At 46.7% G+C, this 27,245-nt stretch overlaps 1 protein-coding gene across 1 annotated transcript in view; it reads right to left on the reverse strand.

Annotated features, from left to right (window-relative positions):
* The window catches only part of NCF1 (neutrophil cytosolic factor 1), a 139,490-nt gene that overhangs the window by 41,758 nt on the left and 70,487 nt on the right, over positions 1 to 27,245 (reverse strand). Inside the window, exons 5-8 of the mRNA XM_086954592.1 lie at positions 26,517 to 26,575; positions 14,640 to 14,762; positions 12,028 to 12,135; positions 53 to 170 (exon numbers count right to left, since the gene is read on the reverse strand). Coding sequence (XP_086810718.1) covers positions 53 to 170; positions 12,028 to 12,135; positions 14,640 to 14,762; positions 26,517 to 26,575 — 408 coding nt within the window. The remainder of the gene's footprint in view (positions 1 to 52; positions 171 to 12,027; positions 12,136 to 14,639; positions 14,763 to 26,516; positions 26,576 to 27,245) is intronic.

Here is a 27,245-nt window from a genome sequence, read left to right on the forward strand (position 1 = left end):
ATACAGGGAAGCATTCAGCACCGGACCCTGGAGTATGCTTGGCGTGTCTTACCTGACAACCCACCAGCCGTCAAGAAGTTTATGAATAACGTCAATGGTCTCTCCTTCACCCAGGGTCATCTCATCATCTTCGTCGGCAGTGTAGCCTTTGGTAGTGATGTACGGCTCACCTATGGAGGCAACAACAGGCAGTGGGCACCCAGGATTGAACATGCATCTTGTTAGTACTGAAGCCGGAACTGTTGTTATGGGAAATCTAACTTTGAGATCAAGAGGCCCATATAACGGATCAAGCTATCTCTCACATGCAGTAGAGTTCCTGGAAAGAAGGGTTAGGCCAATGCAGCTTGCTTATGAATTTAGCAGTAGAGCTCAAAAGTTCACAGTTGATTTAGTCCTTCCACCAACCGAGAGTCAATGATGATGGCCATCTTGGGTAATATACATCTAGAGCCTGAAAAGGGCCACGTTGGGGCACTGAAATTATTTGATTGATCTTCGGCCTGCAACACCATGGATCACTGTACAATGACCCCCCCACCCCCACCCTCCGAACAAACTATATGATTCAGGGCGAATCACTTTATCTCCCTTTGCCTCAGTTGAAATATCTGCAGAATCTGGCGGTGGTAACATACAAGCCAACACCCCGTGTACTGCTCTGTACGTAGTCAGTGATGGTTGACATTTCCATCCTGTCTGTTCAACTTCAGACCAAGGGACTTTTTTTTTCTTCACTATTGTGAGGACATTTTAAACATGTATAAATACAAATTTCATTAAAATAAGATAAAAGATGCTAAAATGTCATAGTTACATTCACCAAAGGATTAGTTTTGTGGCAGCGGTTGTGTAAATTTGGTGTTTAGAAAATGTGGCTACTACAACAACCAGATTTCTCAGCAAAGTTTAAAAGTGAGCCCCATGTTTCAATATAATGTTTTTTATCTTGTACCTTTACAATTTTAGATTTGTTTCCAAAAGGGGATATGAAACATTGAAATGTGTGTTTTCAACGTGTTTTTCAACATACCTGTGCAATCAAAGGAAGAGATGGCTCCTCTGGATGCTGAGAAATACACCCACAAGCAGAGACAGAACTTGGTTCGTGTCAAACTAGGGCATGATTCTCCTGCTCAATCTTATCATCAATTATCACACTCAATACTCTAATTTTCAAATTGATTATTTTAATTAACATACATAGTACGCTAGTGCTCTGGACGCCAGCCTAACAGGAACTCTTGTTTGCAAACTTCAAAGTCTGTAAAGTATTGACATCGGACTGATCTTTTTTGATTACAAGTTGAAGTAATCTCCTTAGGATAGGATGTAAAATCCATTAGCTTCCAGCGAGCTGAAAGTTGGTCTTAAGGTCCGTGGCATGGTCCGTAAAGTAGTCAGATCAAATATCCATTTTAGATACGCAGCAAAATGGTTTTCTAGTTGCCTAGGGCAAGGCGTAATTTTTAGTTTTATTCAATTTGCAATAATGATTTGTACACCTTAATGGGGCAGTTTACAAACTTAAGTGTCTCCAGGTGCTCAAATGTGTTATGATATTTTATGATTGTACTCAAATGTACTCCAATCACCTACTTCAGCGACCTTGTGGTCAGTCTGTTAGTCGCTCACGCACAGACACACCCAATCAATCAATCAGGGTTTTTGTAAAGGGCGACTAATCACCCATTAGGGTCTCAAGGGGCTGGGGTAGGAAGGTTCTGCAGTTCAGTCGAAGAGCCAGGTCTTAAGGTCCTTCCTGAATTGAAGCAGTGATGGTGATTGCCTGAGATGCAGAGAGAGGGAGTTCCAGGTCTTCGCGGCGAGGTGGGAGGTGTCTGGTGGGAGTGTAGAAAGAAAGGCAGTGGTTGAGGTATGCAGGTCCGGTGTTGTGGAGGGCTTTGTAAGCGTGCGTGAGGAGCTTGAAGGTGGTTCTTTCGTTGATTGTAAGCCAGTGAAGGTTTCTCCGGTGACTGGAGCTGGGGCTGCGGAGGGGAAGTCCAGGATAAGTGTAGCGGAGACGTTCTGCATGTGCTGCAGTTTCTTTAGGAGTTTTTGGGTGACGCCGGCGTAGAGCGTGTTGCCGTAGTCGAGCTTGTTGCTGACAAGCTCCTGGGTGACAATTCTCCTGGGTTCGGTGGGGCCCACTTGAAGTTCTTCCGATATATGCTGAGTGTGTTTAAGCAAGAGGATGAGCCGGCGTTGATTTGGCAGTTCTTTGACAGCGAGGAGTCGTGGAGGATGCCGAGGTTACGTGCATAGTCGGTGGGTGTGGGGGGTTCAAAGCGCTGTGGGCACCAGGAGTCATCCTAGTTGGAGGGGGTGGTGCCTAGGATGAAGAATTTGTTTTTGTCGGAGTTGAGTTTGATGCAGCTCTCCTTGATTCAGGCAGCTACTGTCTTCATCCCATTATCAAAGTTGTTCTTAGCGGCTGTTGGTTCGTTGGTGAGGGAGAGAATCAGCTGGGTGTCGGTCATTTCTGTAGTTTCTAATTTCTTCCTCTGCCCCAGGAACAGCCCATAGGAGGCTGCTGAGTTGCCAAGGGTTAGGCATGGGGTTTATCCTGTGATGTCACTGGGTGACAAAGGGTGAGCAATGTCTATTCAACTCCCACTGGCATTTTGATGAAGTGATGTCAATGGGGGCATAGTGTGTAGATTTGTAATAATGAACCCTACAAAAAATATGTTTTCCTTAAGCATAGCATGGGTAACTTTCTTTCATTATTTAGTTTTATTAAGCAGCTTGCAGTATAAAAAACACAACCCCAACACGGGACCCAGCAAATGAGAAATGTCAGATATTAATACAAGCATTTTCCAGTGAATTAAGAGAAGACAAAAGGAAATAACATTTCCCCCAACCCAAACACACCTCCACCCCAAAACTCGGCACTATAAGAATTAATTGAACCCATCATCACAGAGAATTAGAAATATGGAACAGCTCTCACTGGCCACCTCCTTCCCACCACCCTAAAACAAGTAATAGGTCAGTACGACGCCTACTGTAAATCAGGATTGCCTAGCAGATATCCAGTGAGCGGGGCCCAAAAGTCTTTGGGCTTTGAGGCTTCAGGCAGTACTTCTGCCTAAATTCTCAGCTGTTCCCTGCAATATAACAAGTCTTGGATACACCTTTTCACTGTTGGAAGAATTGTAGCCCCACAGCATTGCACAACTGCTCGCTTAGCAAACAACGTAGAAATAGCCACCAGACTCCGATTGCATGGTTTGAGAGTTCTTTACCCAACCTAGTATGCAGACATCAGGCTTACACGTCACAGTCTCCAGCACCACCTCCGTAAGCACATTCGCGACCTTAATCCAGAAGGCCTGTATGCCAGCACAGCCCCACGCAAGATGTAAAAAGTCTGCATCATCCTGTCCGCACCGCGCATAACAAGCATTGTCCCGTAACCCGAAACAACACAGTTGAACAGGTGTGTAATATAGCTGATGCAAGAATTTTAAGTGTATGATTCGGAGGTTACAGTTTGACGTTAGGCAACCAGTCAGTGTGCAGCAAAATTTCCAAGCATCCAGGGAAAGAGCATCCCCCAAAGCCATGTTCCATTTGTTGTAAGAGGGATTGTCTAGGGCAGAGGTATTCAAACTTTTCCAGGTTGAGCCCCCCCAGCTGAATTCCCCCAGATGTTGGGCCCCCCCACCACCCGACCGAAACCTCGGGAATCCGGCACACCACATGATTGACTGCAACGCGCACACCACGGGCCATATCCGGCAAACAATGCTCAACACAACAAGAGTGCCTAGCAAACTGCAGGCCTGTGAGTGGGTGTGGCGAAACGACAGAGGCGTACCACACAGCTCAAAACACAATCCTCCAAGGCAAAGGAAGTCAACACAACCCTCCCCATCCATCATGTACACCTTGTCATCCACCAACTCCCCCACCATTCATTCCTTCCCTCCATCTGTGCCCCATCCACATCCAAACCCCTTCAACCACTTGCAAACCCATCCACCATCCATCCCTCCATCCATCCATCCATACATCATCTCACCCATCCATCCCTCCATCCACCCCCTCACCCATCCATCCATCATCCATCCATCCCTTCACCCAATCCATCCCCTCACCAATCCATCTACTCTTCCACCCATCCATCCAACCACTCACCCCTTCACCCAAGCTATCCTCCCACTCATCCATCCACTCCTCCATTCATTCATCCATCCACTCCTCCATTCATTCATCCATCCACTCCTCCATTCATCCATCCATCCACTCCTCCATTCATCCATCCATCCACTCTTCCACCCATCCACTCACTCACTCATCCATCCAACCACCCACCCTCTCACCCCCCCACCCACTCATCCATCCACCCAGTCACTCATCGGTCCACCCACTCAACCCCCCACTCATCCATCCACCCACCCATCCATCCCTCCCGCTCTCCACCCTCCCCCCCCTCATGCATTGACTCTCTGACCCATCCATCTCCATGCTCCTCTCCTCACCCATCTATGCACACACCTGCCCATCCACTCTGCCAATCATTCATCCATGTCCTCACTCATCCATCCATCCACCCCCCCTCTCTCTCTCCATTCCCCCCTCACCCAGCCACCCATCCCTCCATCCACCCACTCATCCATCCAATCATCCACTCATGAATCCATCCATTGACCTCTCACCCACCCCTTCACTCCTCCATCCATCCCCCCGTCCATCCACCCTCCTCAATCACCCATCCACCCCTTCACTCATCCATCCATTCACCCATCAATACATCAATACATCCATCCATCACCTCTCTCATTCATCCACCCACCGACTCGTCCACCATCCACCCCCCCCATCGATCCATCCACCATTTCACTGATCCATCCACCATTTCACTGATCCATCCATCCCTCCACCCATCCATCCATCTACCCTTCCAACCAGACACACATCCATCCACTCCCATCCATCCCTCCACTCAGGCATCCATCCTCTCTCCCACCATCCATCAACCCCCCCACCATCCATCCAGCCCTTCACCTATCCATCCATCCATCCATCCATCCCCTCACTCATCCATCCATCCCCTCACTCATCCATCCACCCCCCCACCCATACATCCACCATGTCACCCACGCATCCACCATTCCACCCATCACTCCACCCATACATCCACCACTCCACCCATACATCTATTCACCCACATGGCAACATAACGAACGCCTGGTGGCCGGCTCCACCAGACATCCCTCGCTCTCCCTCTAGCTGCCTCTGTCTCCCTCGCTCTCCTTATGTCTCCCTCGGTATGCCTCCCTCGCTCTCCCTCTATCTCCCTCTGTCTCCCTCGCTCTCCTTCTGTCTCCCTCGCTCTCTCTCACTCTGTCTCCCTCGCTCTCCCTCACTCTCCCTCACTCTGCCTCCCTCGCTCTCCCTCTGTCTGCCTGTCTCCCACCCTCGCTCTCCCTTGCTCTCCCTCTGTCTCCCTCGCTCTCCCTCTCTCTCCCTCACTCTGCCTCCCTCGCTCTCTCTCTGTCTGCCTGTCTCCCTCCCTCGCTCTCCCTTTGTCTGCATGTCTCCCTCCCTCACTCTCCCTCGCTCTCCCTGTCTGCCTCAGTCTCCCTCGCTCTCCCTCCCTCGCGCTGCCTCCCTCGCTCTCGCTCTGTCTGCCTGTCTCCTTCCCTCGCTCTCCCTCTGTCTGTCTGTCTCTGTCTCCTTCCTCCCTCCCTCTCCCTCTTCATCTCACCATGCCTGTGTGTGCCCGGGCTGACACAGCTTCTGGGCACACGCACACACTCAGCCAGGCAGCCGCACCCGAGCACTTCACACCTCTTTAAGAGACCATTCGCATGCTAATGAGCTTTGTTCAGCTCTTAGGCCCCTGCAGCCCCACTCTGACGGAAATCGCCCGCCCTCACATCGCGTTGCACAAAGGGAAGATCGGAGTGGAGCGCTCGCCCCCCCTGGGATGGTGCCGCGCCCCCCCAGGGGGGCGCGCCCCACAGTTTGAAGAACCCTGGTCTAGGGTGTCCCGCTTCTTTAGGGAAGCATTATATAATTTAGTTATCGGACTCGCACGTGAGTCATTCGCTAACACCGCCTACAATGCCAGAAGCGTTCGTGGCTCCGTTGGATAGTCGGCATATAGCGCACGGACAGCCTGCCGCCCACGTACGTAAGTGAAACTCAGCATCAGGTCATGTCCCCGCCCTGCCTGTATGTCTGAGAGTGGGCGGAACTAGCTCAGCCAATAGCGGTCGCCCATTTTAACCAGCCCTGCGTTTTTCAGTGTGTGTAGTGCTGCCCGCTCCTGTGTCACAGAGATGTCTGGATGTGCCGCAATCGGTAGCACTGGGACACAGAGGTACCCCAACTGTGCCCTTTCTGCAAGTGTCTTCAATGCCCATGCCGGACAGAGAATTGGACTAATTTCAGCCCTTGGTCCGCCATGTCCACTCAGCAAGGCGGCCTCCACCAGTGGTACTGGCAGTACCGAATCTGCCTCAACTGCTATATGCGGCTGGAGGTTATACCAAAAATGCGCAAACTGCGCTTAAGCACATAATAGAGTCTCATGTCAAGGGCTTCAAAGCCACCTCTCTCGAACGGCTGCGCCAGTACCTCCCAACGACAACGGGGTTTCTTACCTCGTCACACAAAGGAGAGCAGGGCTGATTGCAGCATATTAAATAGGGCCATGTTCAGTCGAATCGGGATATTGATTAACACAGATAGAGAAGCTTTGGCAGAATCGTCATTTTGACGACTGCTATTTGATCTGCTAAGGAAAGTGGCAGTTTAGTCCATCTTGCTGCCTGGTCTGTGATTTTGGTGATGACATGGACGCAGTTCATGGATATAACCACCTCAGTGTCCCTCTGCAGCCACATGCCCAGGTAACAAACAGGGTCAGTGGACCACACAAGGGGAAAGTTCAATTCCAACTCATGCGTGCCGGCCTTCAGTGGGAACACCGTCTACTTTGTCCTGTTAATGCCCAGGCCCGAATACCGTTCAAACTTCATGTATTCGCGGAGCAGTTCTGATAAATAAATAGCCGGTTCGCAGACATACAGTAGCATATCGTCCACGTACAACAAAACCACCAACAGACGTTGGTGTAATTGCAACGCTGCTTGAACATGCCTCTGGCGCACTTTACATGCAAAAGGTTCTAGCGCAAATGCAAAAAGTATGGGTGACAGGGGGCAACCTTACCTCGTACCTCTGTTTCGTCAGTATCGGAAAGGCTTCAGACACCCAGCCATTCACGCAAACTCGAGCCATCGGCTTAAAATAGAGCAGATGAATCCATTTAATTGAATGGGTAACTTGACCTCTAAAATTTAAGTCCTTGAACAAACACCTGTTGGTCTGGAATTGGAATTCCAAGTAACAAAGTTTACCGTACCCAGTAATTACAGTGTGCTATAAACCCACATCCCCACATTTTTTCACAAAGCAATTATGGCCTGGCAGAACTGCCTAAATTTGCTAAGGGTGGGAGGTGGGGAGGAGTAATACTAGGATAAGTGGAGAAGTGTGGCTCAGGGGTTAGAGGCAGCAGACCCGGAAGCTGAGATCGGTCCTGGACCAAGGTTCAATTCCCCGCCTCGGCGGGTCTTGGGCTAAAAATTCCACGGACTCGATAATTCTCGCTCCGGTGCCTTCTCGACTCACGGGTTCACACTCTGCGACTCTGGGCAATAGCTTGCTTAATCTCCACAACGGCCCCTCGCAGCGGGATGCCTGACTTTCACCTTGTGGATACCCGCTGGGGCTATCACACAGGGGAATATCAGGACGGGTTCCCTAAGCAAGCGCCGGGACACCCACTGCGGGTAGCTGTGCGCTATATAAGCTCAACTACACAACTACATAAGTTGATCTTTACAATATTGGGACCAAATAATAAGACTTGGAAGTGAACCAATACATTTTTCACATGATTTTTCTGCCTATCTATGAGCATGCAACCGCAGGATGCAAAACCATGGCTAATGCTTTAAATTGCATATTTACTAACTATATCCTCCTTGTATCCTACTTGAAGGTCAGGAGGTGGGCGCATTCTTTGGGGACGGGACCCTGCTGGACCATGAGTCCTTTCAACAGATCACAGCCCCCCCCCCAGATTGTATTTATTGGATGCTGCAATTTCTCATTACATCGGGAACACTTGGGCACCATGGCGACTCCAGCCCAAACAACACAAGTTGGTCCACTTATTATATTATATGGGGCAGGGGGACACTTGGTACGATGGTTGTATACAGGGATCAGGGAACACGCAGCCATTCCACTCACCACGCTTAGAGATATTTGGGCTCAGACTACAGACGCAGCACTGACAGATAAGGCCTGGCAGACTATCATTGAACATCCCAGGCGAGTGTCACGGAATGTTAAATGTAGATTTATACAAGTAATGGTGTTTCATAGGGCGTATCTAACTCCAAAAAGACTGCATAAGATGTTCCTTGACTCTTCCCACACTTGTCCACGTTGCGGGGAAGATGAGGCCTGATTCCTCCACATGCTCTGGGCCTGTGCACGCCTGCGGGGATATTGGGCAGAGATATGTCAGGTATTGGGGACCGTTACTCAGATGCCGGTACCTGTTGAAGCTCTATACTGCTTAGTGGGGTTTCGTAAAAGGCCCAAACAGCTGAAGGCCAAATTGAAATTCTTAGACCTGGCCCTCTTATTAGCGGTCAGGGCATTGACAATGAGAGGAAATCCCCCAGGCCACCTCAAACGTCCGTGTGGCAGACGGACTTTTGTGAAATGGGGCCGAGCGGAGGGGTCAGCTCTTAGAAGAGAAGAAGAGAAGGGCCAGCGGAAGTATCCCATAGCACAGGAATGGGAGGTAATTTTGAAGGATTTGGAGGGGATAGACCTTATACCGTCACAAGGGGATAAGGTATGATACCTACACAGTGTATCGAGCTGGAGGGACAAGATATTATGACACCCGGCAGCGTACAGGACACTGGTATACCTACGTTATGATCTACATGGTTACGATATGAATCAGGAGGCACTATACTACAGTTATTTCACTATGAACAGGAGACGAGGGAGGGATCGGGTGGGACTGTTGGGGAGGGAAGGGAGGGGAAAGGGCTGTTTTATCCTTGATGTATGGTGGAGCTGGAAGACTAATGCAGGCTCTACTCATAGTGGAGCTGGAAGGACAAGTCAATATTGGACACAAACACGAGAACGTTCGACTACGTCCGCAGTTTTACATACAATTTTAGACAGTCTCACATGTTGCAGGAAGGACTATAAGCACTGTGACGATAGTTAAGGTGTTTTGTATTCTTTAGCTCTTGGTTGGGGAAAAAAGATGAAAAGGGGACTGATGGAAGATACATGTACTAATAGGTAACAGTGATACCTTGTTGTAATCAGTCTTGAATAAAGAGTTAAAAAAAATAGTATCCTACTTGAAGGTCAAAAAGCTCACTGACTGCATTCTTCTTCTTTTCCCAATAAGGATTTTTTATTTGTATATTGAATGAAATGTACTTTTACGTTTATTTTATTTGAGCCCCATATTTCCATTTTGGAGTTACTTACATTTGATATAAAAGCTTGTCACGTGTTCTTTATCTCATTTATTGATTTAAAATTTGCCAACTTGATGTGAAAGGCCACTTAAAGGGATGCAAAATATAGTTAATGGTGAGTGTTTCCATGCAGGGAGGGTGGTGTGCATCCATCTTATCCTGCGGTCCAGTATTAGGTCTCTAGAAGTAAGAGTCATCCTGAGTCTGGATAGTAGAACCATACTCCCCCTTAGGGTGATCCTGGCTCTGGAACCGAAGACCTTCCTGGACAGTGTGTTCAGTGCCAATAATCTGGGAAATGGCCTAGGTCCAAGGTCCATGTCTGTACAGAGGAGAGTGCCCTGCACTCTTACAAGCTTCCTACCATGGCTCCTGTTTATGAATTGGGATTGGTTAAGCACACTGCATTAACTAAGATTCTGGCCCAACGTGAACCATAAGACTTTGCAAACAATGAGTAGAACATTAAATGTGATACTTTACTCCACTTTGAGCCCGAGGATCTCTTGAAGGGCTAGTGAGATGTGGTCTGATGGCCTCAGATGAAGGCAGAGCTTGGACATTATGTGCCTCGCTAGACTCTGTTTCAATAGACAAGACATGACAGCACTTGAGTTATTGTGAAATCAATCTTGTCTCTAGGAGTTGATTGACTCTTCGGAGTTCCATGACATGAGCTGGTGATGCTTGTCACCACTCTTTGGATATACTGCTTCAAACAGAGATCCAGGTGGTGTGATTTGTTTTAGTTTCCTTACTGGTGAATGGGTTGCTTCGGTTTCAAGTGGTAAATCGACTGGTGAAGTGGACACATCAGTGGTCCACTTTGTTAGAATATCGGGCTTCAGCCCTTTCAGACACATGAAGATCGTATTTATCCACAAGATTTTCCTTACTTACCCAGACACAAGTGTGTGTGTCTGGGAGTGCCAGTCTCAGCTGATAACGGATATGAAAAAGAATACTGCCAGTGTAAATCAATCCAATAAGGAGCAATTATATGGAGTTTAACTGTTGAGTCATATAGATACCTTATGTCAACTCACCACATGCCTCAATACTAGCACCACAGCCTTCTGAGATCTATCATTGCATCATGGTGCTGCCCTGCCATCTTGTACTAGGGCAAGAGATGCAGTTGGATTCATACCCTGGCATGATCAGGGATTAGCTTTAGACTGAGCCAATTTGCTGTTTTGTCAATTTTTGAATGTGAGAGTTTAAACTAATAATATGTTTCTTCAACCTAGTGTATATGTCGGCAAGCCACTAGCTGCCCAACAATGTCTTTGGTCTTGGACGTACGCCCTCTACGTTGCCACCATATGTGCTGCTAACTGTCCCGAAAGAGAGCATTTACAGATAAAATACTTCAATTTACAGCACTAGTAATAACAGATCGTATAATGCATTATACATATTTCTGAAATATATAATCCATGACACAAAGAGGTGGCTACCTTCTCTAATAAGTTTGTAGGAAGGATGACATTAGTCCTTGGTCGATAGCAGGGTTGGCAAAATCAATTTAGCGAAAATAAGCTACACAAATTGTTCAAATTCACAATTCAGGCGAACCTGAGAAATGGAGGGGTTTTGTGAATCTGGCAGTTGTTCGATTCTCCCTGGTAAACGTATTGCCAGACTGCCCATGAACGGTGCAGCTCATGTGGTTCCCAATGGTTTTCATTTTGCTGGTAAGAATCACTTGAACCGTCTCTAGTGGACAACAGCCTAGGCCTTGGGCGCCATGATCGAACTGGTTGAAGATATTATACCAGGGGCCCAAACCTCAACTTGAGGCCTGTTGTGAGGCTCTGGCATATTATGGCCTTCCAGCACAGTGAGGAAAGAGATGCCCAACTTGGTTTGTAAATGAGGGTTAAATCTGAAATGTTCCAACACACATATATTGTATATACGGGATCAAAGGAGAAGTTTGTTAAAGCCAATCTTATTGAAATATAGTATTATTTCTCACCTGCAAGTTAGGAGCTTTTTATTTACCATGCAGTTTTAGACTTGGCATTGTGAGTTTGGAGGCAGTGGGCAAAATACAATAGGATACAAAAACTGTAATTGAACAATTCGAGCTGGAGATGGGATTAGTAAGGTGCTTCAAGACATGGTCAGCGGGGAGCAGGGTGGAGGGTCACCTGAAAGTTGATAAAGTGTACAATAGATGAAGCACAGTGCTTGCTACCTACTGAAGTTTAGGCAAAGTCTGAATGATCATGATGATGATCGGTTATGTTTTCTGCCTGTCCATCTACTATTTTTGCGGTCCCCTAAACCCTATGGTGTCAGTAAGTAAAACAGAAGAAACTTTCTTTTTATTTGATTTTAAACATTACACTGTGAACGTGAATAGGGTGTTGTTTAGAGGAATTATCACTTGCTAATACTCAGGTAATTCCTTATGTCAATTTTCTAATAAAAAGTTTTGATCCTAAAAGAATCCTCATTTATTGATCTTTACCTTCATAGTTAGGCTCGCCTTCTTCCGATTCATCAGCACCGTCCAGAGGTTCTAGGTAGGCAGCTGGCACCCACCCACGCCTGTTCTTTTTTTGACAGAACCACCATCCTGTTCCAAAAACAGAAATGTTACTCAGATTGAAAAGTACGTACAATATAAATGTTACCAACCTTTGTAACAGGCGAATAGATGGTGTGGTATAATTTCAGTTGTCATCTTGTCCGGTTGAACACATTGAAAAAAGGTCTCAGTGTGACGTGGCTGCAATGGCCAGGGAGGGGGTGGGGGGCTAACCAACCTTAAAGGTGCTGAGTTGATACGACTCAATCAGGTTGTATTGGTGGTGGACTTCCGGTGAAGTGGGGAAAATACTGGAGGTAAGTAGGAGGACTTGGCAGAAAGGGAGAGATATGAGTGAGGACAAAGGAGGAATACTGGGTAGGTAGAAGAGAACAAAAATATTTTGGGAAATAGGATACATTGGTTGACTGAATAGAGTATTTGGGAAGTGTGAAAAGAACAATGAGAGAAAATAGTGGAAACTTAGAATTAACACCTTCGCTGCTAAGGCAATTCCCCTCCTGTGCTGGAAATTGCTATTCTACATTGTTTTATGACGAGCTGGGCTCGTCATCAGCACACGACCACTGTGCACCATGACGAGCCCAGCTCGTCATCAGCATCGAAAGGGTTAACAGAGAGTCTCAAACAAAAGGGGGGGTACAATATTGAACACTAGCGAGAACTGTGTAGCAAACATCTGGGTAGCTGGAAGAGGAAACATGAGAGAAATCGGGACCCAACATTGGGGTTGAGGGTTTGACAGAAAACTGGTTGCATACAGAGAAAAAAAAATTGTAAGTTGGAAGAATACTCCTGCGCACACAGGAAACCCTGAAACAATGCAGGCAAAAACGTGCTAGAGTTTATAAGAAAAAAAGGCAGGAATTGAGCCGCACTGAATTGCAAAGTATTATCCTTATACATGGAGGATTCTAATGTTTCACCTCAGCATAGCCAGTTTTACGATGAGGAGAACATAAAAGTGCTGCTTCTGTTGTATTTTATATTATTCAATGGTAAGTCAAATTGAGCAGTCTAAATTTAGTAGCCAATGATTGATTTTTTCTGGTTTCCATCTAAGTTAGTTTCTATACTGATTCCCTGTAGGATCTTCAAACATGTAAAGCAAAAGTCACGCACGCCATATGGTCTCCGTTGTTTGTTATATGAAACCAGATTAAGAAAGGCCAGACCACATAGTTACACTGACATCTAAATTCTGCATCCTGAGGCACTGGAGGAAACCCTGTACGAAGAATAGTTGACTGATGTGGCGAATAATTGACTGTCAACCTGTTATATACAGAACCAATGATCCGCTGCCTTTTATTCCCGGACCCCAGAATTAGACCACCGCTACATCCCATCTTGACTCATGGCAGATCCGAGTGGCACACTGTGTCATCCGATTGACCTCTATACAATAAAGCGCAGGGTCCTTTGGCAGCCACAGAAGGTCCCCAAATAGGGTTGATCCCCAGTTGGATGGATAGTACAGTAAGTGATCTTGCTCAGGTGCATGGGGTTTATTGGGCGGCAATTTATTGGGATGGCTGAGAGGAGTCGTGGGTTGACACACATATAGATGTGCTTTTGGGGCCAATATCTGAATTGTTATTGGGGTTCCCCACCCCTGAATTTCAGTATATGTTTTCCGGAATGGGGTGCGAAGACCTGCGTTCTGCGTTAACCCCTTACAGTGCTTTGGTGCCTTGCTGTGATGATACAGTTATACTCGTATAAAGAGGGTTATTGGTGTGGACTGTACCACACTGAAGGTTCATCTTGCCAAACTATTCTGTGCAACTGTCTGTCTTTAAAAAACAATACGGATTTACTGCAAAAGGAGCATCAAGGAATACATTAGCAAAACATATTTTGCTCCTATACAGATTCTAGATTCATCTCATAAATATAGCAGAAATGTTCTATTGGAATATTTACTTGAATATTCTCTTTTTTTTTATGTATTGTTTTTATTTACCTGTAAGGTACAACCTGCACGCAGCATCAATAATTCCTATAGATAATCACATATGTCACTGTATTTCCATATTCCTGTTTCCTTCACTGGTTGCCTTTAGAAACCTATATTTGCTTTAAAGGTACCGTAACATTTATAAGGGTGTTTTATTAAAAAGCCAGCCGCTATTCCCATTGGATGGAAACGAGGAGGACTGGACTTAATCCAGTCCTTTGAGGTACTTTACAAACTTTCTGAGCATAGATAGCTGTTTTTTTAAGGAAAACACAGTATAAGTGCTCCTCCAGGTTCCTTGTCCAAAGAGGAGTGCACAGTGACTGCATAGGTCTTCTAGGCAGGTAAGCAACGTAGTGCCAAGTGCACAGCAAATATTGTCGGTCACCCAGAATGGCGCACTAAAAACCACAGGCACTTCACATTGAACCCTACAGTAATGTCAAATGTAATGTGACTGCTTGATAGGAACCCTACTGGAAAACATTGTGCCCATCTAGAGGGACTGCATTGTACTGCATCCTGCTTAACAGTAAAAATGTTTCAGAGTTAAGAACAAACCAGTCCTTACCATTTTCGCTTTTCTCCACCACATCTACTATGTCACTTATGCTGAGGGACAGTTCGGTTTTGGAGTTAGTCTCGTAGTCGGCGATAGCCCGGTAGGTCTGTAAGATGATGGGTCCAGTGATATCTGGTGTAAACAAAGAAAATTATGTTGCTGTGAAAACATTTACTGCTTTATCTTTGTAGCTGTACACAGTAGCAGTCTTTTTCTCATTAGGATATATCTAATTTTCTAATTGAGGCTGTAGGAAGCTGACTCGTTGTATGGTATACCAAAAAGAAGTATACAGTGAAAAGAGTCAGGCATTCCCATACTAGAAAACAGGGGCTTGTTCTACCCATCCCATGCTCTTTAGAAGGTAGTGTGGTCGAGCTGCCTTAGGCTTATCAGAGAGGAGTGTTAGACATCTGCTAATACACCCAAAAGTAATTAAATTATAAACACGACTCAATAAGGAGATCCACACCAATTTATAAAAATAACACGCACCTTTATATTACTCTAGCCACAAAGATCATCAAAATCAGGTAAGCACTTTTTAGAATAGCAGGGTTTGAAGAAAACTGGTTTTTGATAAATTGTAATTAAAGCAGATTGCGGTAGTGTTAACCTAGGAAGAAAATATATGCTGCACACCGTCACTTAACAACGACTTATGAGACCCTCCCCCGGGACTTAAGGTGAGTATGGGGCAACGTCCAAGGCCAATGGGCATCTTACCACCGGGGTCACATTACCCCCAGGGGTATATTCTGGGGAAAGTGGGCATAACACTTCCCAGAGATCCTAAATAGCCATCACGAAGATGGTCACTTCTGAAAAGTCACATCCACTTCAGATAGCCCAGTTTAGGGGTTGTACTCGTCTGAGGGTAGACACACTCGTCTTGAGTAGCTAATTTTCCCGCCTGTCTAGATGCCAAAGGGTTCTGGACAAAAGGGGGTTGGTTTCCTTTCCTATTAGATAAGCCAGATTCGCATAGGAAGAGGTGTGGGGCAACGGCCAGGGCGGCTGACGCCGGAACACAGGAGCTCAAGGTTCGATTCCCGGCGCCGGTGGCAGGTTAGTCCAGCACCATGCAACTCTGGGCAACAGCTCGCTTAATGTCCCTGACGGCCCCCAGCGCAGGGACACCTCGCCGAAGGTAGCTGCGCACTCTACAAATGATTGCTATTATTATTAGTGCTTGCACAAAAAAAAAATGATTTTGTGCGATGCTATGTGTTGCACAACATCACAAAGGCAGGCAAGCAATGTCTCTGTGTACTCGACACTCTCCAGTTCAAATAACTATTTGGAAACAAGTGTCTATGGGGAGAACATCTAATCACATGATACGTTTAGTATCTTGGAAATTACAATTGCAGTTAAATAACACAATTTTGATTTTGCCTACCTTTGCTCTTACTTTCATTTGGGGCTACAACTTCATGCAAAGTGAAGTCCTGCAACTTAATAGGTCCGGCTCTGCGATAACTCTAAAGTTGGTTTGTGGTGATCCCACCCATACAGAATGTACACTTTGCACACATTAACAAGGGTTGCACGATATCTTCAGAACAAAAACTCTTGTGCCTGCAAAGGTTGACTGACGCTCCTGCTGCTTTGCCTGGCCCAAAAGAATTCTAAATATTGCTGCAGATTTCAAGCCCGAGTTTTCCCTTTACTAATCATTACTTTCAAGGGTGTTCTTCTGATCGGTTGAATTGCCAAATGAAAATCTAGGACTGGAAACATGGTTGCCTGATGACCTCGAGGTACTGACAACTTCACAAGGTTGCCTATAAACAGTTAACTAAGACTGACGCAGTCACATGCTTGATCATCCAGATACAGTGAGATGGGAACACAACGACAGAACCCCAACTCTACTCAACCAAGTCCCCGGTGGTTGGACATGCAACTGTGGAAAATCAGAAAAGCAGCAACTCAACAGTGGCACATGCCCTGGGGCCGAACATACAGATCTACAGACAGGCGACAACAAGCACATTTTGGCCACAGGATGTGGACATGTCATGTGGTCTATTCCCTGGAAGCAAGGACTAGGGCTGACCATGGCACCCACCCTTGCACCCAAGAGATGGGAAGTGGTGGGGACTGGGTTGATGCTGTCATTTTTATGGTGCAACTCCATGCCAACTGCGGTAGGCCGTGCGGAGCATTGGTGCAGTCCATGCTCACCTGTGAGGGCAAGGGCGTTGTCAATCACCCGCTATACCAGCTTAAGAGGGTGGGGGGTGCTACTGAGGCAGATTCATTTGTTTTATGGCTCTTCTTAGCATCTATCTTTTGCTCACAGATAATCCCAAATCACAAGTTAAAACTAATAAACTCCACAAAAATAAACTATTATAACTCAGGTGTGTGTGGGGGGAGGGGGCAAAAGAAAACCTTAAAGCAGCCTAAAACGGGGACAACGAGAAAGACAAACTATTAAAATGACAAAAAAAGAAAGTTAGATGCGGGAATATATAGGAGGAATATGGCTTAGAAAAAGGAAAAGCCAAGATCAAAGAAGTAATAGAGAAAAAAATGAAACTAACGAGGTAAAGCAGAAAAAAATTATGAAACAACAAAGGGGGGGGGCAAAAGAAAACCTTAAAGCAGCCTAAAACGGGGACAACGAGAAAGACAAACTATTAAAATGACAAAAAAAGAAAGTTAGATGCGGGAATATATAGGAGGAATATGGCTTAGAAAAAGGAAAAGCCAGCCAAGATCAAAGAAGTAATAGAGAAAAAAATGAAACTAACGAGGTAAAGCAGAAAAAAATTATGAAACAACAAAGATAAAATGTGAGATGAAAGAAGGGGTGAGTGAAGGAAAGAAGAGAAAAAAAGAATTAACCGATGGAAAGAATACAAAAAGAAAAGATGCAAAGAATGTCTGAAAGAAAGCCAGGAGATAAATAAGATTAAAAAGCTAGAAAGCAGGATAGAAAGCTAGAAAAAAAGACTGATGGAATGAGAGAAGACTAGACAGAAGGAGAGAACGAATGAAATACACATGAAAGAAAATAAAAAGGATGGAAAGAAGCATACAAATAAAGAAAGAAGAGGAACATGATAAATACTAGAAAAAGGTGAATACAGGTAAATGTGTAGTTTTTGGGTAAATTCCTTGAATATCATGCTATAATATTCATCATTTTGCATCATTTTCTATCAAGTTTCCCGAGGAGTTCAATTCACATGCACTTTATAGGAAGGATTGGAATAGCTCACTTTACTAGTGCACACACACATATATATATATATATATATATATATATATATATATATATATATATATATATATATATATATATATATATATGGGGCGTATTTTGGTTTTCTAGCTACTCCCTTGTGTGAGGACATTTCTTGATTCACAGATATTTTCATCTTGATTGTGGAGATCAATTATGCCATGATGGCCAAATTGAGTTTAATTATGGGTACATTCGCTGCTGACGTCAGTGACTTTCCTTGTGCAATTAGTAACTAATAGTACAAGTTTACTGCACAATCAAAAGTTTTCTTGAAGCACTAATATGAATCCATCTTCAATGAGGCACTCTTGCTCCTATAATGCATAGTTCTCGTCTCGCTCCTATAATGCATAGTACTCGTCTTGCTCCTAGAATGCATAGTTCTCGTCAATCTTTACCATTTTCCAGAAGAAAAAAATGCCTGATTCTGTTGCATTTCTCGTTAATATATCTCATTGTCTTAAAAATTAAAAACATAATTTTGTTGCATGTCTCAGTAAAACATGAGGGTAACAAGGCCACCAGTTTGCTTCAGTCATGTGCGCTTTTGTTTATGCATTTCTTTCTTATGAGGTACCTGCTCAGAAACACTTGTGTGCCTCAACTCCTACGAAGAAAGATGGAAGTAACTCAGAAGAGCATTTCACGTTGCCATTGGGTAAGACAGCATTTCACAGCGGCTGCAAGCTTCTGCCATCTTCCCATCAGCACAGGACATGTTGCCCAACCATATTGCACCACATACTGGCCCACGAGGAATCAGAGACCAAATGCCAGCAGCAGGAGAGTTGAGGTTTGTGACAATAGCCTTACTTCCCCTTTCCCTTGGTTTCTGTCCTTCCTGCCACATGGGGGCACTATGATGTGCTTCTACAAATGAAGCTGTACGTGATCTTTCGGGCGTGTGTGTTAAACGTTTTTCCTACTCTGCCTCTGAGTGGAAATGTAGTGATACATGAGGGGCAGTCTTCTTTGACGGAAAGCCACTGAAGCCTGGTGTGGCAAAAAAGGAACCTACTAAGCCATGTTTCATCCTGCCCATCCGACTAGAGATCAGTCGTTTCTGACCGCTGATTATCAAGCTAGTGACCCTTTGGGATATATAATCAACAATATATGAGAACAATCTTAAACAAGCATTTACAATGCAATGGTCTCGGCATTATTAAAGGTAGAGCTATTGGCATTGCTGTTGACTTTTTTTTTTATTCATAAATAAATGGCATTGTCATTTACATTGCCAATAGCTTAATCGTTAAATAAATGGCATTGTCATTTACAATGCCAATAGCGTAATCGCTCGCAAATGCAGGACCTATTGCATTTACACCCACACAGAGCCACACACACAAAGCCACCCACACACACATACAGAGCCGCACACACAGAGCCTCCACACACACCCAACGCCCCCCCACACACACCCAACGCCCCACACACACAACCAACGCCCCACACACACACCCAGAGACCACCACACACACACCCAGAGACCACCACACACACACCCAGAGCCCCACACACACCCACACACCCAGAGCCACACACACACCCACACACCAAGAGCCACACACACACCCACACACCAAGAGCCACACACACCCACACACCCAGAGCCACACACACCCACACACCCAGAGCCACACACACCCACACACCCAGAGTAACACACACCCACACACCCAGAGACACACACCCAGAGCCACACACACCCACCCAGAGCCACACACACCCAGAGACCACCACACACACCCAGAGACCCCCCACACACACACCCAGAGCCCCACACACACACACCCAGAGCCCCCCACACACACACCCAGAGCCCCCCACACACACCCAGAGCCCCCCGCACACACCCAGAGCCCCCCGCACACACCCAGAGCCCACACACACACACCCAGAGCCCACACACACACACCCAGAGCCCACACACACACACCCAGAGCCCACACACACACACCCAGAGCCCACACACACACCCAGAGCCCACACACACACCCAGAGCCCACACACACACCCAGAGCCACACACACAGGAGAGCAAGCAGAGCGAGGGGGCAGGGGAGCAAGCACAGCCAGTGTGCAGGGGAGCAAGCTCAGCCAGGGGGCAGGGGAGCAAGCACAGCCAGGGGGCAGGAGAGCCAGCACAGCGAACTTAAAGGAAGGCACGGATACACACACTTGATTACAGGTATTATCATTCTTTTAGCACAAAAAAGGTGGAGGTAAAGGGATCAGAAGGAAAAAGCGAAGGAAGAAGAGAAAAAATGGAGAGAGAGGAGGAGAGCGACAATGGGAGCAGGGAGAGTGGAGGAGGTAGACAAAAGGAGGTGAGAGGGAAAGAGATAATAAAAAGAATGGGTATGGTTGAGATTGGAGGAGAGAGATGGCCAAAAGCAGAAATGGAAGGGAAAATGCTACGTTCTAATCGAAAGAGGCCCACTTCACCTTTCACCCCAATTAGGCAGACAAGAACAGTTTCAAACATGGTAAATAATAAATTAGCAATAGAGCAACATGCAGGCATGCCAGGACACTACAAAACTTCTGTGAATTACAGTGATTTTTGTACCCGACCGGCACCCACTGTGACATCTGCCGATAGTGCGCTCTCTTTTGGAATTACATAATCACACACGCACAGGCTTCATTGCAGCACCCCACGACTCCCACTTACTTCTCAAAGCTGCAGGAGCTCGAGCCACCGCAGCATCACACAGCCTCCTCAGAGAGTCTTCTGGGCCAGGCCTAGACTCGGGTCACATGACTATAGTCATAGTGTCAAGAAGGGCGGTATTTCAGCGCTGGTTTTTAATTTTTAACAGGTCTGCGAATGGCGAGCCCCGCACCTCTTGAAGCCCTGTATAAACTACTACTGCAGCAGCCGTGCTTAGAAGCTTGTTTACACAGTCCCATTAGAAGACTAGCAGCCCTGCTTATGAGCTTGTTTACACAGTCCCGATAGAAGAGTAGCAGCCCTGCTTAGAATTATGTTTACACTGTCCCATTAGAAGAGAAGCAACCCTGCTTAGAATTTACTTTACATCGTCCATTAGAAGAGCAGCAGCCCTGTTTTGAGAAGTGCTTACGTGCGAAAGAGGGAAAGCAAATGCAATGAGAAGTGCGGCTGCTAGTATGCGAGGTCTGCTGAGAAGTGCTCGTGACAGTACACAGATCTGCTGAGAAATGCAGGAGCTAGCATACCAATGAAGCTGAGAAGTGCAGGTACTAGTATGCAAGACCTGCTGAGAAGTGATGGGTCTAGTGCAGCAGATCTGCTTAGAAGTGCAGGTGCGAAGCCTTTGACCGGAAGTGCCGGGCACTGAAAGCTTGGCAGTATCGGCCCTGCCACTCCCCCTCGATGGAATGAAGGGAACTGCGGGGGGTGAGCTGTAAAAGCTTCGCAACAAAAATTGTTTTTGTTCTTTTTTTCAAGACACAAGTCGTAAATGCGTTACGCTACTTCTGAAGTTCCAAGAGTCATCACAGCGCTGGCAAAAAGGAGGTGGACCTGCCTCTACGCCAGGAAGGTGAGACCAGGAGAAAGGATGTGCAAAAGGTGATTTTCACTGAAACTCTGCCCGGGTGACAACTGAGGGCCTCTCACCGCTCCACAGGTCTGCGAGCATTAAACACCTCATACATTAAAGCATGCCTTCCGAGAGACTGCAGACCGAACTAACAGGCGGCAAAGTTTACTGTAACACCTGCCAAAACGTGCACACTCGAGTAATGGCGCTCACTGCCAGACTTGCACAAATGGGAACATGGCGGCGCCAGATGAGGGTGGTGAAAGCGCGCTCCCGGGGCGAGCGGACGGGAAGCAAACACCCTTGCGAGCAGATCGGAGCAGTACAAAGATCCCATCCCACCATCTATGTTTGTCCTGTGTATGTTCAGCATACACGTACAGCCACATTTGAAAAACAAAAGACTATTTACTTACAATGTGAAATTTTGCGTCGCCCCATCCTAACTCTTGGGCACTTTGCTGGCGTGTTGTCTTGTTTCTTATTACAAATAAAAGCATCAATTTCATGTTCAGCAAGGGTCAATTTGCGGAATCGATTCGGGTAAAAGCGAAGGATAACCTGAGCTTGTGTCTTGATTATCTTAGTTAAGCTTTACAGTCTTTTCCAGTGACTGGGGGAACTTTTGTTTATAGATTTAGGAGAAGGAAGAAGGCATCCTCAAAATCATTATTAAATTTGACACTTGAAAGAGCGTATCTGTTTCCAAATCTTACATGTCGGAGGCTTGCACTTCAGAATTGGAATCAGAGCCAGTATCGGCTGCTTTATCAGATATATTCGGAGTTCATCTACGTCTGCAGGCATTTTTCCTTTTGAATTTTCAGGCTCAAACCATACATACACAAGTCATGCGCTTTGTATCAATAAGATTATGTGAGAAGCAAATACTGTGCAGTTCTTAGATAACCGCTAATTTTAAGAAAGGGAAAAGTTGACTTTCGGGACGTAGACTGTCGGATTAAAGAGACGGCGGTCGCAGGACATCATTTTTTTTTTAGCTCAATCCTTTCAAAATTAAAAGATGCACAGTGCAATGAGATAGTTGGGGCACAAACAGGGGTGCAGGAGCACTACAAACGGGGGCAGAGTCAGAGGCTCGAGCCTCACCCTCACTGCGGTGAAAAGAAAAAAAGGCTGCCGCTGCTCCTCGAGGAGCGAAAGTCGGGTGTGTGGCTGACTCTTCCCCAGCTCTGCCGGCCGTCCTGTGATCTCACTAAGTCCCTGAAGACTTACAATGCAACGGAGCAGGATTGTGACGAGGTGGTCCTGGCTGCGCTGCTGTCCGGTGCGGAGGGAAATGGTGTATAACGCCGTTGGAAGATGAAGGCTCAACATGGCGGCGCCAGATGAGGGTGGTGAAAGCGCGCTCCCGGGGCGAGCGGACGGGAAGCAAACACCCTTGCGAGCAGATCGGAGCAGTACAAAGATACCATCCCACCATCTATGTTTGTCCTGTGTATGTTCAGCAAACACGTACAGCCACATTTGAAAAACAAAAGAGCTATTTACTTACAATGTGAAGTTTTGCGTCGCCCCATCTTAACTCTTGGGCACTTTGCTGACGTGTTGTCCTGTGACTTTCGGGACGTAGACTGTCGGGTTACAGAGACGGCGGTCGCAGCACATCATTTTTTTTTAGCTCAATCCTTTCAAAATTAAAAGATGCACAGTGCAATGAGATAGTTGGGGCACAAACAGGGGTGCAGGAGCACTACAAACGGGGGCAGAGGCAGAGACTCGAGCCTCACCCTCACTGCGGGGAAAAGAAAATGGCTGCCGAAGGGTTCTGAATTTTTCGGAATTGGGGGCGTGGTTTTGATGTTCTGAGTGACGGACAACGTCACTGTCTAAAGAACATCAAAAATTACGCCCCCAAATCCGAAAAGGACGGGGCTACATCGGAGTGACTGATCTCTCCTCCAATGGCTGGCCTCCGTTTAGGAAGCCAGCCAATGAAGGAGAGATGGGGCACGGAGGTGGGACCTTAGCCGCTACTCAGACTCATTAAATCTCCGGCCTAAGACTGCGCAAGCGCAGCCTTTTAGGCCTTCGACCTAAAAACTCATTAACACCGGCGCGGTGGGTGACAAACGTGCTGCCACCCCTCTAGGATGCATCATTCATTTTTCCTATTTTTGTTGCTCACCTGGCTAAATCTTTTTCCTTACTTTGGCGCTAACTCTATCGTGCCTTGCAGAGACCAAATGTTGCCCAATTAGTATGGCACTTGAGAGGGTGCTTGCTTATCTTCAGCAAATACAGTTTCAACTGATCTGCCATCGAGCAGCTTTTCAGCTCGAGGTGTTCAACATTAAAGTAAATGAGTTTATTTTGTTTACTCCCTTATGAACATGTTTCCCGGGGTCTCATTTCCACTTTTTTCTTAGACATCACCGGACCTATGTATGAGAGGCTTGCGTCACATTTGCACCATGCAAAGTGGGACATGCGTGATGCATGCCTCTAAGTCAGATTTATAGTCACTAAAAGCTACTTTGCCTGGCTTTGAATGACTTCATAAATCTGGAGTGAGGCAACTCAGTGCAAATCACTAAGTTGCCTCACTGTGCGCAAGGGAGGCATTCCATGGGTGTTCCTAAACAACTTCCATGGTTTTTGACACATTCCCAGATTTAAGAGGACTTGTAAACCTGGGAATCTGCCAAAAAGATACCCCTTCCCAGGAAAGGTATAACAAGGAGAAATAGCTTTATTTATCCTCTTTTTTCCTCGATTCTATGTGTGCTGCATTCTGCACCAATAAAAGCTTTGAAGGGCAAATCAGAAGATCTGGAATGCTTCTTTTCAGGTCGCCTAAAAAAATGCACACAGCAATTGACAGGTCAAGACATTGGAGGGCTGCCCACCAAATGCCATAGGGCAAATTTGGTCCCAACTCTGAGAATAATTCAATTATAAGTCAAACCGATCCCTTGTACTTCAGCCCGCTTCAGACTAGGTCAGCTATAGAGATCGTGTCATTTTCAGGTCACTCACTTGTTCATATCCACCCCAGGAATGCCTTCCTGTTGAATTGTTAGAATATGGAAACTTGTCGACTGTCTATGCGAACTAAGTGCTTATTTGACTGTTGCTGCAAGGTGTTGAATGCCCACTTCACTCATACTCAATCAATCATAACATTTGTATAGCGCACTACTCACCCGGCAGGGTCTCAAGGCGCTTGGGGGAAGGGGTCCGCTATTGCTCGAACAGCCAGGTCTTGAGTTGTCTCCTAAAGGCGAGATGGTCCTGGGTCAGCCGAAGGTGGATGGGGAGGGAGTTCCATGTCTTGGCCGCCAGGTAGGAGAAGGATCTCCCTCCGGCGGTGGCTCTTCGGATGCGTGGTACGGCGGCGAGGGTGGGGCTTGTAGAGCGTAGCTGGCGGGTGGCCGTGTAGAAAGTCAGGCGGTTGTTGAGGTATTTGGGGCCCAGGTCGTGGAGAGACTTGTGTGCGTGGGTGAGGAGCCTGAACATGATCCTCTTGCTGACGGGAAGCCAGTGCAGGTCCCTCAGGTGGCCGTAGATGTGGCTGCGTCGGGGGATGTCCAGAATGAGTCGGGCGGAGGCATTCTGGATGCGTTGGAGTCTTTTCTGTAGCTTGGCTGTGGTTCCGGCGTAGAGGGTGTTTCCGTAGTCCAGTCGGCTGGTGACGAGTGCCTGGGTGACCGTCTTCCTGGTTTCGGTCGGGATCCATCGGAAGATCTTGCGGAGCATGCCTAGGGTGTTGAAGCATGATGAGGAGACGGCGTTGACTTGTCTGGTCATCGAGAGGGAGGAGTCCAGGATGAAGCCCAGGTTGCGTGCATGGTCTGTTGGCTTGGGAGTGGTGCCCAGGGCGGGGGGCCACCAGGAGTCGTCCCAGGCGGAGGGCGATGGTCCCATGATGAGGACTTCCATCTTGTCTGAGTTCAGTTTCAGGCGGCTGTTCTTCATCCACTCGGCGACGTCTTTCATCCCTTCGTGTAGGCTAGTTGGCGGTGGCGGGGTCTCTGGTGAGGGAGAGGATCAGTTGGGTGTCGTCGGCGTAGGAGATGATGTTGAGGCTGTGTTGGCGTGCGATGGCTGCAAGAGGTCTCATGTAGACGTTGAAGAGGGTGGGGCTGAGTGATGATCCTTGCGGTACGCCGCAGATGACTTCGGTGGCTTCGGATCGAAACGGGGGGAGGCGGACTCTCTGTGTTCTTCCGGCGAGGAACGAGATGATCCAATCCAGTGCCTTCTCTTGGATACCGATGTTGCTGAGGCGTTGAACTAGGGTGCGGTGGCAGACAGTGTCGAACGCTGCGGAGAGGTCTAGGAGGATGAGGGCCGCTGTTTCCCCGTTGTCGAGCAGGGTTCTGATTTCGTCGGTGGCTGCGATGAGGGCGGTCTCAGTGCTGTGGTTGGTTCGGAAGCCGGACTGCGAGGGGTCGAGGGATCCGTTCGTCACGAGGAAGGCGTCAAGCTGTCTGTTGACGGTCTTCTCGATGACTTTGGCAGGTTAAGGGAGGTGCGAGATGGGGCGGAAGTTCTTGAGGTGGGTGGGGTCCGATGTAGGTTTCTTCAGTAGGGCGCTGAGCTCGGCATGCTTCCAGCTCTCCGAGAAGGTGGCGGTGTTGAAGGAGGTGTTGATGATGTTCCAGAGTTGGGGTGCGATGGTGGAGTCGGCCTTGTTGAAGACGTGGTAGGGGCAGGGGTCGGTTGGAGATACGGAGTGTCCTGTCATTAACTCACCTATCGGCATCGCACATTTGCAAAGAAGCGACCCACTCTCTCCTCAGAGTTAAGTCGAGGCAGCGTGGTTAATGGTGCTATCAAGTTCTTTAAAACGTTAGTTTTGTGTGTTCAATCCAGCACCTTTCATGGGTACTACATTCACAACAGCCAATGGGGGCAGTGTATATTCCCTCAATAATATGAGATACAGACAGCCCCTCAGATACAGCACACAGCTGGCTCTTATTTCTATTTCACAAGCGCCTTTCGAGCCACATCTTGAATGCACCTTAGGACGACAACTATACAAAACACTGCTGCAACTGCCACTAGCAAATGTTGAGATTATTTAAAAGCACCAGCTTCATTCTTGGGGGCAAAGTGCAGAACTTACCTGCTGCATTTTTCTTGGAGTTGTCCTTGGGCAACAAAAATGTTTCAGGTTTTCTAATTCTATAATAAAGAAAGAACAATACTCGTTAGTAAATATTACATTTCTTTCTACCCTTGTATCTATGAGTGCTAGATCAATACTTTATGGGAGAAGTAGCGGTGACCTTCTCAGGTTTTACTTGTCAACTTGCTTTGGTCACGCAATAAAGTATGCAAATCATTGGGAATGGCCCGAATTACTCATAGGATACCAACTGTGTGAAATGGAGGGTTATTGGCATTCAATCCATAGTGGAAAATATGTATTTATTCTTGGATTTAGTGTCTATTATTTTTTTTTATTGTATATACACCTCTAGCCCACCGGTGCAGACAATCTGATGTAAAGGTTAGTAAGAGGCACCTGTTCATAATTGTTTTTGAATTTTTTATTTCTGTGAACATTTTTCTGTGAGACAGTCCCTGACTTTCTCCTGATCCAGACTAAGTCAGGCATGGCCAATAGAATTATCAGCTTAGCCACATTGGTCGGTAAATACACCGTAATGTCATAAAGTTCAGAAGCACAGAAGAGAGAGGACACTTCACACCAAGTAATTGTTGCAGGGGCATGTCTCAAATTTTTTGTGATCTCCTGCAAAGTACTGTGTGAGACCACGTGATCCTAGACACCTGTGGCGTAACATACGGCTCAACACCACAAAAACATAAAACACTTTGCTTTAACAAC

Source organism: Lissotriton vulgaris, chromosome 2_1 (genome assembly GCF_964263255.1).
Source record: "Lissotriton vulgaris chromosome 2_1, aLisVul1.2, whole genome shotgun sequence".
In the NCBI taxonomy this organism is placed as follows: domain Eukaryota; kingdom Metazoa; phylum Chordata; class Amphibia; order Caudata; family Salamandridae; genus Lissotriton; species Lissotriton vulgaris.